Source organism: Monodon monoceros, unplaced genomic scaffold, assembly GCF_005190385.1.
Source record: "Monodon monoceros isolate NGI ecotype Baffin Bay Population unplaced genomic scaffold, NGI_Narwhal_1 Super_Scaffold_12, whole genome shotgun sequence".
NCBI classification, from domain to species: domain Eukaryota; kingdom Metazoa; phylum Chordata; class Mammalia; order Artiodactyla; family Monodontidae; genus Monodon; species Monodon monoceros.
In genome coordinates, this window is record NW_021703768.1 from 127,303,953 (window position 1) to 127,319,543 (window position 15,591).

Consider the following 15,591-nt stretch of genomic DNA (forward strand, 5'->3'; position numbering starts at 1 on the left):
TCGACAGGGAGCATGATATTTTTGTCAAGAAGGACTTGGGCGAACGAAAACATGACGACCCTTCCAGCAGTGGCGGTCCACAGCGTGAGTTCAGAAACAACAGCCCCGCCCCTCCCTCGCGCTCCGGCCCCACCCCGCCCCGTACTCGACCCGCCCCTTTTCTCCTCAGGCTCTGCCTTCGCCACTGAAGGCGGGGCCTGTCGCCCAAGGGCGAAGTGCGGGGCTAAAGGAGGAACCTTTCGGGGGGCGGATCCGGGAGAGCTCTGTCCAATCCCCGGCCCCGAAATCTCAGATCCGGAGGGGGCGGGACGCACGGGGAAGTGGCCGCGCTCAGCTTTGCATAGCAATGCACAGCTTTGCATAACCAATACAGGCAGGCATTTAAAGGCGTCGTCGCCTCCACGAACCTTGTAGTTAACCCGGTGAGGACTCACCCTTTGCGATGAACCCTCTGATGCAGGCCCCTCTCCTCATCTCCCTGGGCTTGCTTCTCGCCGGCCCAGCGGCTGCTGCACGCGTCTTCTCGAACCGGGTGAGCATCCTATCCTTTAGGAGGCTGCTTCCAGCATCCCAGCCCAGCTCGGGATGTGCGGGCTGGGGTGGGATATGGGGGTGGCCTCTCCGGTCTCTAGAATTACTTCTTTGCAGCAGAGCCTCCCAAAGTCACTAACTGTGGGACTCTGAGTGGGTCCTTCGCTCTCTGCGGGTTTCAGTTTCCCCATCTGTACAGAGGGGTGGGCTGTAAGGCTTTGCTCTGCTCCAGACTGTTTTGGAAGGGTTAATCTCAGTCCCGTCTGTACTCCTGTCCTCCTTCCAAACGTCTGAGTGAAATTTTACGGAACTGCAAGACCAAGGCTCTAATCCCAGGCCCAGAGACGCAGCCCCGTTTACGTGCCCTCTCTTTTCCGCCATGAAAATGCCTGGAACCTTTCCCCTCCCCTCTGTACTGCTCTGAGGCGCTGCTCCTCCTCGTGGGTGGGTGGGTTTGAGAGGCTTTTCAGGCCAGAAGGTCCATACTTGCTCCTCTGGCGACAAAGGTGCAGCCCTGCTCCTGGGTGTGAGGCATGAAGAGGCAACAGCCTACAAGCTTCTCCCTTATCTTCTCAGACACCCTGTGCTCCAGACCCTGGGGAAGGGGAAGTTCTGTCATTCTGAGAAGTAGAGAAGCCTAGTTCCATGGCCTCTTTGCTGCATACCTGGGGGCCAGACACTTGGTATCTCTGGCAGCAGTCAAAGAGAGAGGCCCAGCCTAGGTCCCCTCCTGCCAACCTCCTTGGAAATATTTGTCAGAGCCAGGAACAGGGCGGTGTGAGGGAAAGTGGGATAGGACTAGGAGGCTTGGCTTCTGATTCCTCCTCTGTCTCTAAGCCATGGGAGTGGCATTTGGGTTCCTTAAGCCTTGGTCTCCTTATCTGTACAATGGGCTGGATAGTGCCAACCTGCCTGTCTTTGATGGTTGTGGGTGAAGAGAAATGCTTCTGTGGATGGAAAAGCTCTTATATCTTAAAACTCATAAAGTGATAGAAGCCAGTGGGCTCGGCCTCACCCTGCCCCAGGGGCAAGGAGTCTATTTTGCCTATTGAATGGAGGAGCAAAGAACTCTTGGCCTTATTGTCCCGGAGGGTTCACAGTTAGTCCCTGAGTGTAGGTTGAGAATGTTTCTCTTGGCTCCAGGTCTGACCACTATGAGGTGGTGTGGCTAAGTCTGGAACCAGTCCTACATCCCCGCTCTCCTACACGTCTTGGCTGTGGATGCCGTCCCAGACCAGAGGGTCTTACGCTGGCAGTTTTAGAGAGGCCATGAGACATCAGGGAGTTCACCCACCTTACCCAGCCCCATAGGGGATAGGAGACTCATCTGAGATTACACAGCAAGGGGCACTTTCCATTCTTATCTGCTATCACGGGGTCTTCTCTGGGCTCATGTGATTCGGAACCCTTACCCTGAAACCCTGGGCCACATGAAGGCTGTGGGGTGATCGTGAGTGTTTGAGCATCAGGAAACCGGGAGTTCCAGTTCCTCCAAAAGCATTAACCCAGTCTCATGCCCCTGGGCTGTGGTGATCCTTAGATAAAAGGGGAGAATGTCTAGCCCCAGGCTGGGTGCAAAATAGGTACTTAATAGACTCTCTGATAACTGTCTAATGTCATTTATTATGCACATACTATGTGCTATGTGTTGAGCCAGGTGCTTTGCTCATTATTTCCCTAATAAACATTTTTAGGGGAGTAATTTTAGACTTACAGAAAAGTTGCAAAGACAGTACAGAGTTCCCACACACTCCTCACTCAGTTTCCCCTAATGTTAACATTTTGTATTACCATGGTACATTTGTCAAGACTGAGAAACCAGCTTAGGTACATTACCACTAGCTAAACTCTAGACTTTACTTGAATTCTACCAGTTTTCCCATTAGCATCCTCTTTCTGTTCCAGGATCCTGTCTCGGGCACCACATTGCATGTGTTATCCTGTCTCCCCAGTCTCCTCTGGTCTGTGACAGTTTCTCAGACTTATGTTTTCATGGCCGTGACAGTGTTGAGGAGTTGTGACCTGTACTTTCTGTATACAAACTTCTCACTCTTACAGTAGCCCTGTGAGAAGATATAGTTATGCCCATTTAATATATGAGGAAATTGAGCCTCAAGAGGGGTCAACTGACGCATGTTCTCAGCTAGTGAGAGTGGCTGAGGTATGGTTTTAATCCAGGTCTGTGATTTGGACGCATATTTCTGCCTCCACAGCTGTGCCTTTGCCCTCTGCCATACGTTGCATCTTCCCACATGTTAGCCTAGGCTGGGATGACAAATATCTGGTGGCAGGCCTGCCCTTAGTGGGCATTGCTAACACATCATGCTTCCTTTTCCGGATGAGCCTGGACTCAGCTGCAGAATTCACTGCGACAGAAGCCTCTAGTCAGCCATCGAGAAACCACCTTGTTAAGTCTCCCCAGAGCCTGAGGGCAGGAGGAGCGGGGTACTCTGGACACTTCCTCCAGCCTGGAATCAATCCTCGCTGTGAATCAGGCTGCCTTGGAATTTGTGAAAGCAGCTCTAGAAAATGGCTAGTCCTCCTACCCACCCTCCAGCCCAGCTCTTAATCCCAGGCATGCTTTCGTTTGATAGTGGCCTTCTAATTGATCTCCCGTGTTCTAAACTTAACCCTCTGCAGTCCATTCTCAACCATAAACCAGAGCGTGGCCCTCTCCTGCAATGGTGTTCCATTGCACATATAGGAAATCCAGCCTCCTGAGGATGACCTATGAGGTCTGGCAGGAATTAAATGACCCTGCCACCCCTCTAAGCTTACTTGGGTGCCTCATCCACTACATCTAGCCCACTGGCCTTGCAGGGCCCAGAGCAGCTGAGCATCTTCCCAGTGCGGGGCCTTTGCCCATGTTCCCTCTGCCTGAACATTCTTTCAGTACTTGCGTGGCTGACTCCTCATCCTGCAGGATTATAACTTCCTCATCACCCTATTTAAGTGAGTCTTGTTACTCTCAACACGACCTTCTGTTTGTCTCTTTTATGGCACCCAGAGATCATAGTGGGTAACAGTTATTTACATTGGACTGTAAGCTCCTCACCGAAGGGCAGGCACATTTCTAATTGTTTACCTCTGTGAACAGCCCTTGGCCCCGGGCCTGTGATCACTGTTTCATAAATACCTGTGGAATGAATGTTGAAGGAAACATTTGTTGGTACCTACCCTGTCTAAGGGGCTGTGGGGAATGCAGGGATGAATCAGGCCTTTCTTAGTCATGGCCCAATGCTTCATTCCAAGGGACAGAAGCCCATTTCAAGAAGCTCAAGGGAAGTTTATTCCAGGTATACAAGGAATCTCGTGGAACTAATGGCAGGAAGTAGCGGCTGGGATGTCTAATGGCTGTCATTTAGGGAGCCGGCTCATGCTTTGTGCCTGGCATTGTGTCATGAGCTTTATGTACATGCTCTCACCCTCGCACCAGGTCTGGGAGGGAAGTAGAAATGACTGCACTTAAAAGATGTGGAAGTTGCAGCTCCAAAGGGGAAACTGGCCTGTAGAGTCACATGATATGGGGGTCGAGCTATGATTTCAAGCCATGTCTGCCAACTAAAGCCTTGATTTACCTATATCTTAGTCTAAAACCATGCCCCTGGCTGTCCCCCCTCACTGCCTATTTAGATAGGGGGCCGGAGGCAGGGGGCGACTCTGTTCTCTTTTCCACAGACCAGCAGAGCCCTTAGTTCTTGTCCCTTTGGCTTGGTCATGAGTCTAGGTGTTCTGGCTCTGACTTAAAGTTTATGACCCCATGACAGCTCAAAGCCCAAAGTCCTCTGAATGATTTTGCCTCTGTCTCACTTCCCAAATTGGAGGCAGAGAGAATCTGTCCACCTGGCCTGGGTTAAGTACTCTCTTTTGGCCCATCTACCTGTGGCTGTGTTGATGACGGGGGTCAACTTGGGGACATGGTACTGGCAGGTTTTCCTTCTAAGATGGGATGTGCATGGTGGGAATGCTGAAAGTCTCTCGCAGGTGGCCTTCAGGGGGCTGGGAAAGGTGTGAGTGGGTGGGCAGAGTCTGCATGGTATAGGAAGTGTTAAAGATCATAGACAGGGTTCTGTGGGAGTGGGGAGTCAGTGGTCATGTGTAGTTGGACGCGATGGTGGAATCAGGAATCAGGAGACCTCTTGGGGGATGTGGAGGAAGAGGAGGAGATATGGCTCAGCAGAGGGGAGGGGAAGGACGTGGGGTGTGGGACAGGGCAGGGCATGCGCAATGGGAGTTAAGAAAGCACTGGTTAGGGCTTCCCTGGTGGCGCAGTGGTTGAGAGTCCACCTGCCGATGCAGGGGACACGGGTTCGTGCCCCGGTCCGGGAAGATCCCACATGCCGCGGAGCGGCTGGGCCTGTGAGCCATGGCCGCTGAGCCTGCGCGTCCGGAGCCTGTGCTCCGCAACGGGAGAGGCCACAACAGTGAGAGGCCCGCGTACCGCAAAAAAAAAAAAAAAAAAGCAAGCACTGGTTAGGATTGTGCAAGTTTGTTCACTAGGGATTGTTCATCAACAGATGGCCCACTGGGGATCTTTTCAGGTGTGTCCTAGTCCCTCCCTGGGCTAATTGTGCCTCCTTGAGGGTAGGGTGTTAGATGTTGTTATGTTTCCCACTGTGTTTTGTGTTGCCTGTTGTTCCTGGCCCTGGATTGGGCCTGGGCTGTGATGTGAATAAGGTTCTGGGTGTGGGCTGCAAAGCCGAATCCTCCAAAAGCCTCCCTCTAAGGAGATGCCAAGACTAGTTGGAGAGGAGTGGAGAGCAGGGAGGTGAGAGATCAGAGAAGGTATCTACCAAAGGTGGATATGGTTAGTCTCCTATTTTGAAGTCCAAGGTCTGTGATTCTGTGCTCTATAGTTCACGGCACACTTTTGGGAGATTGTCTTTTAGTTTAGTCCTGCCTATGAAATGGGTAGGACCGATGTTATTCCAGGTTTACAGATGTGGAGTTGCAGATGAAGCTCATAGAGGGCAGGTACCTCGCCGACGGGCACACTGTCAGTAAGCTGCTCTGTTAATCCTTCTAACCTGTGACAGTTCCTTTTGTCAACTTTTCTTTTCTCTTCTTTTCTTGCTGCCTTATTGTCCTTAGCTCTCCCAGCTCAGTAGCTTTTCCTGGGATAACTGCGATGAAGGGAAGGACCCTGTGGTGATCAACAGCCTGACTGTGGAACCTGACCCCATTGTCATTCCTGGGAACATGACCGTCAGTGCTGAGGTCAGGACCACTGCGTACCTCAAAGATCCTCTGAAGGTGAGCCCAGGGGTGGGCAGGTTCAGGGAGGTGCTGGAGGGAAGGTGCTATGGGCCAGAGGGAGGGCCCTGAGGCATGTATGCTCAGGGAACTGAATAATTTTGGAATCCTGGAATCCCAGAGCAGCAAAAGAAGCATAGATTTGTTAAATGTCCTTTCATAAGTTTATTTGCCTTTTGTGTTTTTGTTTAGGAATAACCAGTTCATTCATGCCTGTTGCCTGCTTTGGGGGTGGGTATTTGCATGTTTTCATACAGAACAATAGAAACTTTCTGTGTATCCATTGCAACTCCATATATTGTAGTCCTTTCCTCACTGGTTTGCATCGCTACCTTTATACCATATTATTTTTTTTTTTAATATTTATTTGGCTGCATCAGGTCTTAGTTGCGGCATGCGGGCTCTTCATTGCAGGGCGCGGGGCTTCTCTCTAGTTGTGGCACGCGGGCTCCAGAGCATGTGGGCTTAGTAGTTGTGACATATACTGTATTCTTGTATGCCTTCAGCCTGTCCTGGTGCAGATCTCTTCTGGTAACAGTTCCCTTTTGACTCTTTAAAAGGATTTCTGATTTGGAATCTGTGTACCTGAAACTACCCTTTGACTTGGTTAATCACAGCCCCTACCTCATACATTTCTCTGAGCGATTACTGAGTTAATAACATGGATAGTTCCTTGCACAGGGCCTGGCACACAAGACCAGCTCGGTACATGTTAGCCCTTGTTAATATTTCCGTTAGTATCAGTCTCTTCCTGTGGCTTCTTTGACCCAGACAGAGTCCTGTACGTGCAAGCAGCTCTCAGGCTTTGCTTTGCCCAGCACCTCTTCCCAAGTCTTCTCCAGGCTAGGTCACTGCATTTTCTTTAGCTGTTCTTCAAGTGATTTTCTACCAGGGTCACATTTCTACACTACCTCCACTGAGTCTGAGCAAAGAGCTCTTTAGCGAGCTGGCCATCATGCTTGCTCTTCTGCCACTGCCATGCAAACTGCAGACGTTTCCAAGAACACTGATGCAGTACAACTGACTTGGAAGGAAAAAGCTGGTGAACTCCTTTTTCTTCCCCCAGCCCTTTTCTGGCTTCTTTGTAGGCCATTAAGATGGGTTCCCCCCCACCCATTTTCTATTATAGATCTTCCTCAACTTACGTCCCAGTGAACCTAGCATAAGTTGAAAAATCTCGTTAAGTCGAAAATGCATTTAATACACCTGACCTACGAAACATCACAGCTTAGCCTCGCCTACCTTAACCACACTCAGAACATGTACATTAGCCTACAGTTGGGCAAAATCATTTAACACAAAGCCTATTTTATGATAAGGTGTTGAATATTGAATACTGTACTGAAAGTGAAAACCAGAATGGTTGTCTGGGTACAGAATGGTTTAAGTTGTTTACCCTCGTGATCGCATGGTTGATTGGAAGCTGTGGCTTCCTGTCACTGCCCAGCATCACCAGAGAGAATGGTACTACATATTGCTAGCCCTGAAAAAGATCACAATTCATAACAGGAAGTACAGTTTCTACTGAATGTGTATTGTTTCTGTACCATCGTAAAGTTGAAAAATTGTAAGTTGAACCATCATCAGTCTGTACTTTATTACCTGTCATAGACTTGGGCCATTGAGCTTTTTAAAATTGGACTCAGATTCCCACTGCCCCTTCCCTTCCTCCTACATTTCTCTTATGTATATAGTTTTGATTTGGTTCCTTTATCTTTTTAGGGTATGTGCATACTAGCTATTAAATGAAAGCCTCTCACCACTTGGGTAGGAGAAAAGACGATGAGTCTCCTTTTACAGATAAGGGACACTGAAGCTCAGAGAAGGATGCAACTTGCCCCAGGTCAGCATTCAAGGCTGGTGTCCTTATCTGTCTAATGTTTCCTATTCCTGAGCTCTTTCTGGCAGGGAGGTGGAATTAGTGCTTGGAGTTTTAGCAGGGGAGTATGCCAAGACTTTCCCCTTGACAGCAAAGAACCCCACCCCCCAGGAGAGCTGCTAGGATGCAAGCACTGTATGAGCCTGAAGGGCTCTTAAGGTTAATGGCTTCTCTTCTTGTTACTGGGGCCCAGAGAGGAGTGACTGGTCCAGGCTACGCACCTGTTAGTGGCAGGAGAGAAACCTCCTCCTCTTCTGACCTTGCTGAAGTGAAATCTCTCCAATCAAAAGTCCCATTTGGGGCTTCCCTGGTGGCACAGTGGTTAAGAATCTGCGTGCCTGGAGCCCAAGCTCTGCAACAAGAGAAGCCACTGCAGTGAGAAGCCCAGGCACTGCAACGAAGAGTAGCCCCCGCTCGCCGCAACTAGAGAAAGCCCACGTGCAGCAATGAAGACTCAACACAGCCAAAAATAAATAAATTAAATCAATTAAACAAAAAATTAAGAGGAAAAAAAAGTCCCATTTGGAACCTGGATGGACTTGATGCCAGCTACAATTTTTAGAAGTTGGATGCGCCAGATTCTGTGAGCCGTGGGCAAGGTTAGAGTCTGTCCAGGAACGCCTTTTTCTTTTGATGTGTTCCACAGGATTTGGCATAATTTAGAACTCCCTTATTTGAGCTCTCAAGTTCCAGCCTCTGAGACCTTGGTTTCCCCATCCTCAGGAATCGTAAATTGCTACAACATTTGGCATGTACACTTATTTCAGGCTTTTAGACACATAGCTTTCAGCCCTGATGGTTTACCTTTTTTTTCCCCTCTAAAGTCCTGTACCTGCAATGCCCCTGCCTGAGCCCTGTGATTGAGATATAACTGCCCCTTCCCTGATCTCATCAAAATGTCTCCCCTTCAAGTCAGTTGCTAACAGTGGTTCTTTTTTTTTTTTTAATTTATTTATTTTATTTTTGGCTGCATTGGGTCTTTGTTGCTGTGTGTGGGCTTTCTCTAGTTGCAGCGAGCGGGGGCTACTCTTCGTTGCGGTCCATGTGCTTCTCATTGCAGTGGCTTCTCTTGTTGTGGAGCACAGGCTCTAGGAACGTGGGCTTCAATAGTTGTGGCATACAGGCTCAGTAGTTGTGGCTCGTGGGCTCTACAGCGCAGGCTCAGTAGTTGTGGCGCACAGGCTTAGTTGCCCCACGGCATGTGGGATCTTCCTGGACCAGGGCTCAAACCCGTGTCCCCTGCACTGGCAGGCGGATTCTTAACCACTGCACCACCAGGGAAGCCCCTATCAGTGGGTCTTTATCTAGAGCCTTGTGTGCCTAGCCCTGAGCTAGAGGCCAAGAGAAAAGTCATTGTTTTCAACTTGCAAGAAACTTGGACTCTTAGGATGTCAGAACTGGTAGGTCTCTTCAAGATCATGAGATCCAAATACTCCATGGTCAAGATGGTCAAGATGGAGGAGCAGAGGCCTGAGGGGGGAAGGGACTTGCCCAAGCACCCTGGTGGGTACAGGGATCATGATTCCATTACCTGTCAGTGCCTCTGTCTGTCTTGTGGAACCAGGTCCCATGACACAGGGGTTTATTTAGGTTGAGCGGTGGAGGTGCTAAGGTAGTCCTGGAGTAGAGGGATTGATGGTCCTTTATTACTCAGCTTTGCTTGAATTTTTTTTTTTTTTTTGCCCACGCCACACGTCTTGTGGGATCTTAGTTCCCCAACCAGGGATTGAACTCGGGCCCATGGCAGTGAAAGCACCAAGTCCTAACTACTGGACCGCCCAGGGAACTCCCCCTGCTTGCTCTTCTGAGCCATATGAACAAGTAGACTGAGAACAAGGACTGGAAAATCAGCCATGGTTTGTAATCCCCAAACGGCAGGCATGGCTGTTGCCTTAAGTTCGGGGTGCCCCCGCTGAGTACCTCCTGTGCTGTGCTTGTCCTGGCTGGGGGAGGCCTGGCTCCTGGTGGATGCAGCCCCACAGGCTTCCAGTGTGGTGGGAGGAGCCCAGGCAGGACTTGGTCCCCGCTGGTCCCCTCAGCTGGGTGTTCTTTCTTGTTCAGGGCAGAACTGGCTCAACCATTTTCATTGGGGTGTTAGCAAAACAAGGAGGGGTATGGAGGGGAGAAGTCCAGCAGGAAGTAATTTTTGGATTTCAGGCACTATGCTAAGTGTTTGACAGGCATTGTCTCACTCAGTGGGACCTTGTGAGAGAGGCAGACACTCTTAAAATATCCCATTTTGGAGATAAGGGAATGGAGACAGAAGAAATTCCCCAAGGGCACAAGAGTAGGAAGTGGCCGAAGTAGCATTCTACTCCAGGCCCTCAGCTCTTTCTAGGCAAAGGGGTTGAAGCAGGCTTGGCAGGAGAGGAGACAGGAGCGCTGGGAGGGGACCGTGCATGACTCGGGGTGGGGAATAACATTTGGGTCAGCAGAGTGGGAGGAGGCAAATTTGAGTTTGTCCACTCAGGATACAGGCTGCACGGACTTATCCCTTCCTCCTGGACCTGGATCCTGACACCTGGGGCAGTTGGAAGACTGAGTCCACAGCCTGGGGAGCCAGCCTGAGCCCAGCAGGCTCAAGGGGAATAGTGCCCATCCAGGATTTGTCTCTTAGAAACAGAAGCCCTGAATCAAGTGAGCTTGGAGGCTGGGATTCATAGAATGCTGTGATGTTACAACCGAGAGGGGTTTCCTGCCATTACACCCACAGAGAATCAGACTTCCTCCTGCCCTTTCCCGACACTTTTCCCTGACACCTTTGGGGGGATACGATCACGGTCCCTAAGGCACCACTCATTTGGCTCTTAGGCAGCTAACACGTAGTGAATGCTTAGCCCGTGCCATGCACAGCTGGTCAGCCCCCACCTCCAGAACAGGAGCAGAATCGTGGCAGCATAGAGGTGTGAAGTACTCACAGGTCTCCCCATCCAGCTTCTCTCTGGGTGCAGGAGTCCTTTAGTAGCTTCCGCAACAGGGTCCAGGCAGCCCGTCTCTTCTTGAGGTAGTTCCATCTGTTGTAACTTCACTATGATTGTTAAGATCTTCCTAATAGCAATCCCAGAATGATCCCTCTGTAAATTCCTATTGTTTTCAGTTCTGTCTTCTATGGCTGTACAGAGAAAATAGGATCCAAGAATAGCAGATGGGTTTCATCTTGGTAACCAACTCCAATCAGTTGGTGGTAGCTGCCTGAAGTCCTCTGAAGGAAAAGGTTCTGAAGCCAAGATTGGGCTGAGAAGGAAAGTCTAGAAGCAGTGCCACAGTTAGCCAATTAGCAGTTAGATGACAAGTGCATTTCAACTTCAACCAATGGGTAGTGACTACCTAAAGAATTATAAGACTGTGGTTCAGTGCAGGGGGAAAAATGTTACATTTGATTATTAATGTCAGCCACGGGCACAGGAAAGGATAGTGTTGGAGCATGCGCCACAATACTGTCATTTCTCGATCAGAATATCTCCCAGATCCCATCCAATTAAAAACTCTGTTAAAATAAAAGACTGACCTTTTAAAGAGGCAGAGGAACTGGTATGTTTGCCTTGGAATTTTACACTTTCTCCAACTCTCTCACCAGGTGGTACTAACTCTGGAGAAGGAACTGGCTGGCTTTTGGGTCAAAGTCCCATGTATGGAGCAACTTGGCAGCTGCACCTACGAGAACTTCTGTAATGTGCTTGAAGTGTTAACTCCCGATGAGAATCCCTGCCCAGAACCCCTGCACACCTATGGGCTTCCCTGTCACTGTCCCTTCAAACGAGTAAGTATAGGGAGGGGAGAGCATTCCCACCGTGACTAGAGTAGAGACATGGGGTTTGGAGACATTCTCTTGCAGACCTGGATGTCTGTGGGTGTAAATTGATATGATCTATCCTGAATCACTTATCTTTTGGGGGCCTCGGTTTATCCAACTGTGAATGGGAGACCTGAAGCTCGATCTGACCTCTGGTGTCCTTTTGCTGTCACATTCTATGCTCTACCTGGCTCTTAGGAGAGTGGGAGGAGGGGCGGTTTGCAGCTGCAATCCTAGAGGTCACTCCAGGAGAGAGTCCCATCTGTAGGCTTTCACTGACCTGTGGTCCACTGCCTTTCCCACAGGGTACCTACTCACTTCCCAAGTCTGACTTCTTCCTGCCTGACCTGGAGCTGCCCAGCTGGCTCAGCAGTGGGAACTACCGCTCGAAGACCATCCTAAGCATCAACGGGGAGCATCTGGGCTGTGTCAAAATCTCCGCCTCCCTAAAGGGCAAATAAGGTGGCACCTGCCACAGCAGAATGAAGGGGATGTAGGAAGGCATCCTCTTCTTCTGTCTTACGTTGGCCAAGGCCAGATTCTACTCTCTGTCCTTTCTCAGGCCCCTTTCTACAATGATGACACTCCCCCGCTGAAAGTCATTTTATGCCACCTACAAAATTTTTAGGTGTGGGCCAGCAGCCCTAACCTAAAGGAGAATGAGCCTCGTGGGTTTTTTTGTTTTGTTTTTTTGTTTTGCGGTACACAGGCCTCTCACTGTTGTGGCCTCTCCCGTTGCGGAGCACAGTCTCCGGACGCGCAGGCTCAGCGGCCATGGCTCACGGGCCCAGCTGCTCTGCCTGTGGGATCTTCCCGGACCGGGGCACGAACCCGTATCCCCTGCATTGGCAGGTGGACTCTCAACCATTGCGCCACCAGGAAAGCTCCGAGCCTGGTGGTTTTTGACAGCCCAGGACATCTACTGGGCTGGCCACTGCATTTTCCTCCTCACCCCCATGGCTTTCTCTCTAAGAGCTCAACTCATTTTCTAAATGGTCAAGGAAGGGGGCTAACACGTTTTGTGACCCCACGTTCAGGCTGACCCAGTCTTGGTCTCCTGAAGTACCTTTATGATTTTTCTCATTGATTTTTTGTGTGCATCGCTGACCTAAAAGCAGAGTGAGAGTACTAACAGTTTTCATTTTACTCCCACCCCGCTCTTACAACGAAGGGTCTGAAGGAGTCGATCTCAGTCTGTTCCTCCATTAACGTCTATGATTTAGTATTCTTTTCTAGACTTGCCCAGTTAACAGTGGGGCACAGTGTATCCTGGAGAGGCAGGGCATGTGATGGGAGAGATATCTGAGAATGCTCTGTGTTTAAGATAGTCTGCGAACTCAGGTACCTGCAGGGCAAAGCGCAAGACATCAGTATGTGATGAGACCACGAGGAACGTGTTGTTTGCCGGCACATCTTCCATTTTTTCCTTTGTATAACATAACTGATCTGAGGCAGCTGCTGCCCAGTCTCGAGCTGGGGGTATAATCAGGGATGTGGGGAGTGGGGTGAGTTGGGAAGGGCACATCTGGTCCATAGGGACAGCTGCTATCTAGCTATAGCTAGTGAGTACCACAGGAGAGTATGGGCCCAGCATTGCCAAATATTCTCAATTTCTTTTTCACTCGAGAAGCCAGAAATCCAGACTTTTATATGAAATCAATTTTTAAATATTGGCAACGAATTATTTTTTTAAATACTGAGCAGGCAGAAGGGGCCAAACAGACTTGTCACTGGGGAAATCTAGTTGGCTCATGGGTGGCCAGTTCGTGGCCTTGGATATAAGAACATGCATGCCTTGTCCTTTTAACCTTGAGACAACTCCTCCACCACTGTGTCTCCCTCCATCGGGTCAAAGCCATAGTGCCTGACCCTAGAATGCTCCTCCAGTGCTGGGGGAGTGGAGGCGGCCTCAGAGCTGTGAGCTCAGGGATCACGAGGCTGCCTGCCCTGGCCTTGGAGCACTGTCAGGGTGAGGGGCAGAGGCTGAACAGGCGGACCCGCCAGCAGCCACTCTGTGGAGCAGGGATCCAGCGAAGAGAGGTGGACTCATGTCACGTGCCTGGCTTTGTTCACTGTCCTGTCCTCTCATGACAACTTAATCACCCATGACCAGCCCCGGGTTCTGGGCTCACATGAAGGCTAGAATTGTAATAAATCTTTTTAACTTGAGGAGAATTCCTCCTTCGTTGTGGCTGCATATTTTCTCATTGATCACATCTCAGGATTTCTTTCTTTTTTTTTTTTAAAACATCTCTATTGGAGTATAATTGCTTTACAATGGTGTGTTAGTTTCTGCTTTATAACAAAGTGAATCAATTATACATATGTTCCCATATCTCTTCCCTCTTGCGTCTCCCTCCCTCCCACCCTCCCTCTCCCACCCCTCTAGGTGGTCACAAAGCACCAAGCTGATCTCCCTGTGCTGTGCAGCTGCTTCCCACTAGCTATCTATTTTACATTTGGTAGAGTATAGATGTCCATGCCACTCTCTCACTTCGTCCCAGCTTACCCTTCCCCCTCCCTGTATCCTCAAGTCCATTCTCTACGTCTGCGTCTTTATTCCTGTCCTGCCCCTAGGTTCTTCAGAACCTTTTTTTTATTTTTAGATTCCATATATATGTGTTAGCATATGGTATTTGTTTTTCTCTTTCTGACTGACTTCACTGTATGACAGACTCTAGGTCCATCTACCTCACTACAAATAACTCAATTTCATTTCTTTTTATGGCTGAGTAATATTCCATTGTATATATGTGCCACATCTTCTTTATCCATTCATCTGTTGATGGACACTTAGGTTGCTTCCATGTCCTGGCGATTGTAAATAGAGCTGCAATGAACATTGTGGTACATGTCTGTTTTTGAATTATGTTTTTCTCAGGGTATATGCCCAGTAGTGGGATTGCTGTGTTGTATGGTAGTTCTATTTTTAGTTTTTAAAGGAACTTCCTTACTGTTCTCCATAGTGGCTGTGTCAATTTACATTCTCACCAACAGTGCAAGAGGGTTCCCTTTTCTCCACACCCTCTCCAGCATTTATTGTTTGTAGATTTTTTGATGATGCCCGTTCTGACTGGAGTGACATCTCGGGATTTCCGGAGCTTGTTTTCTGGGCTGTTTCTGCCAGAAGAGTTTGTGGCAGTTGGACAGGTGAGCTGAGGCGATGCCAGGGACTGACTCTTCTGTTTCTGTCTCCCGTGCTGCTTGTTATCTCAGCTTCATTCTGTCTCATCACCATCCAGCTTCCTTGGTTGTTTTTTTGCCTTCCCATCACACTGTGACCTCTCCAGCCCTTTTATTCCCCCTCCTGGATCTTTGAGTTGAGCATTATTCTCCCAGTTGCGTCCTTGCACGGAAGGAAGCTCGATAGTTTGGTTAGTCTTTGTGTGCCATGCCATGCTCTCGGCTCAGATGCTCCTCCAAGTCTTGGTGGGGGGCAGTGAGAGGTTGTGTGGGGAGATGGTGAGAATCTCAAATCACAGGGAAAAGTGAACTTTTTAATAAATGGTGCTGAGCCAAATGGAAAGCCATTTGGAGAAAGTTGAAATTAGATCTATACTTAATGCCATATGCAAGAATAAACTCCAAGTGAATCCAGGGTCTAAGTGTTAAAAATGAAACCATACAAATACTAAAAGGAAACGTGGGTGAAACATCCAGAGGCAATAAAGACTGATACATTTGACTACATATGAAAAAAAATTGCTTGGCAAGAAACGCCAGTCAAAAGACTGGAAGAAAATATTTACAGCACATATCATAGATAAAAGGTTAATAATATTCCTACTATAAAGAATTGTCGGGGCTTCCCTGGTGGCGCAGTGGTTGAGAATCTGCCTGCTAATGCAGGGGACACGGGTTCAAGCCCTGGTCTGGGAAGATCCCTACGTGCCGCGGAACAACTAGGCCCGTGAGCCACAACTACTGAGCCTGTGCATCTGGAGCCTGTGCTCCGCAACAAGAGAGGCCGCGATAGTGAGAGGCCCGTGCGCCGCAATGAAGAGTGGCCCCTGCTTGCCACAACTAGAGAAAGCCCTCGCACAGAAACGAAGACCCAACACAGCAAAAATAAATAAACTCCTACCCCCCCCCAAAAAAAAAAAAGAATTGTCAAGGGATCAAAAACCTGATAGAA

The 15,591-nt window shown here is 49.2% G+C and overlaps 1 protein-coding gene across 1 annotated transcript; it reads left to right on the top strand.

The window, feature by feature from the left end:
- The first annotated feature begins 355 nt into the window (after positions 1-355).
- Positions 356-13,671, top strand: GM2A (GM2 ganglioside activator). Its single transcript, XM_029215646.1, has 4 exons — positions 356-532; positions 5,623-5,784; positions 11,241-11,423; positions 11,762-13,671. Exons 1-4 carry the CDS (start codon positions 443-445, stop codon positions 11,915-11,917), a joined length of 591 nt encoding a protein of 196 aa, XP_029071479.1. The 5' UTR covers positions 356-442; the 3' UTR covers positions 11,918-13,671.
- Positions 13,672-15,591: the final 1,920 nt, after the last annotated feature.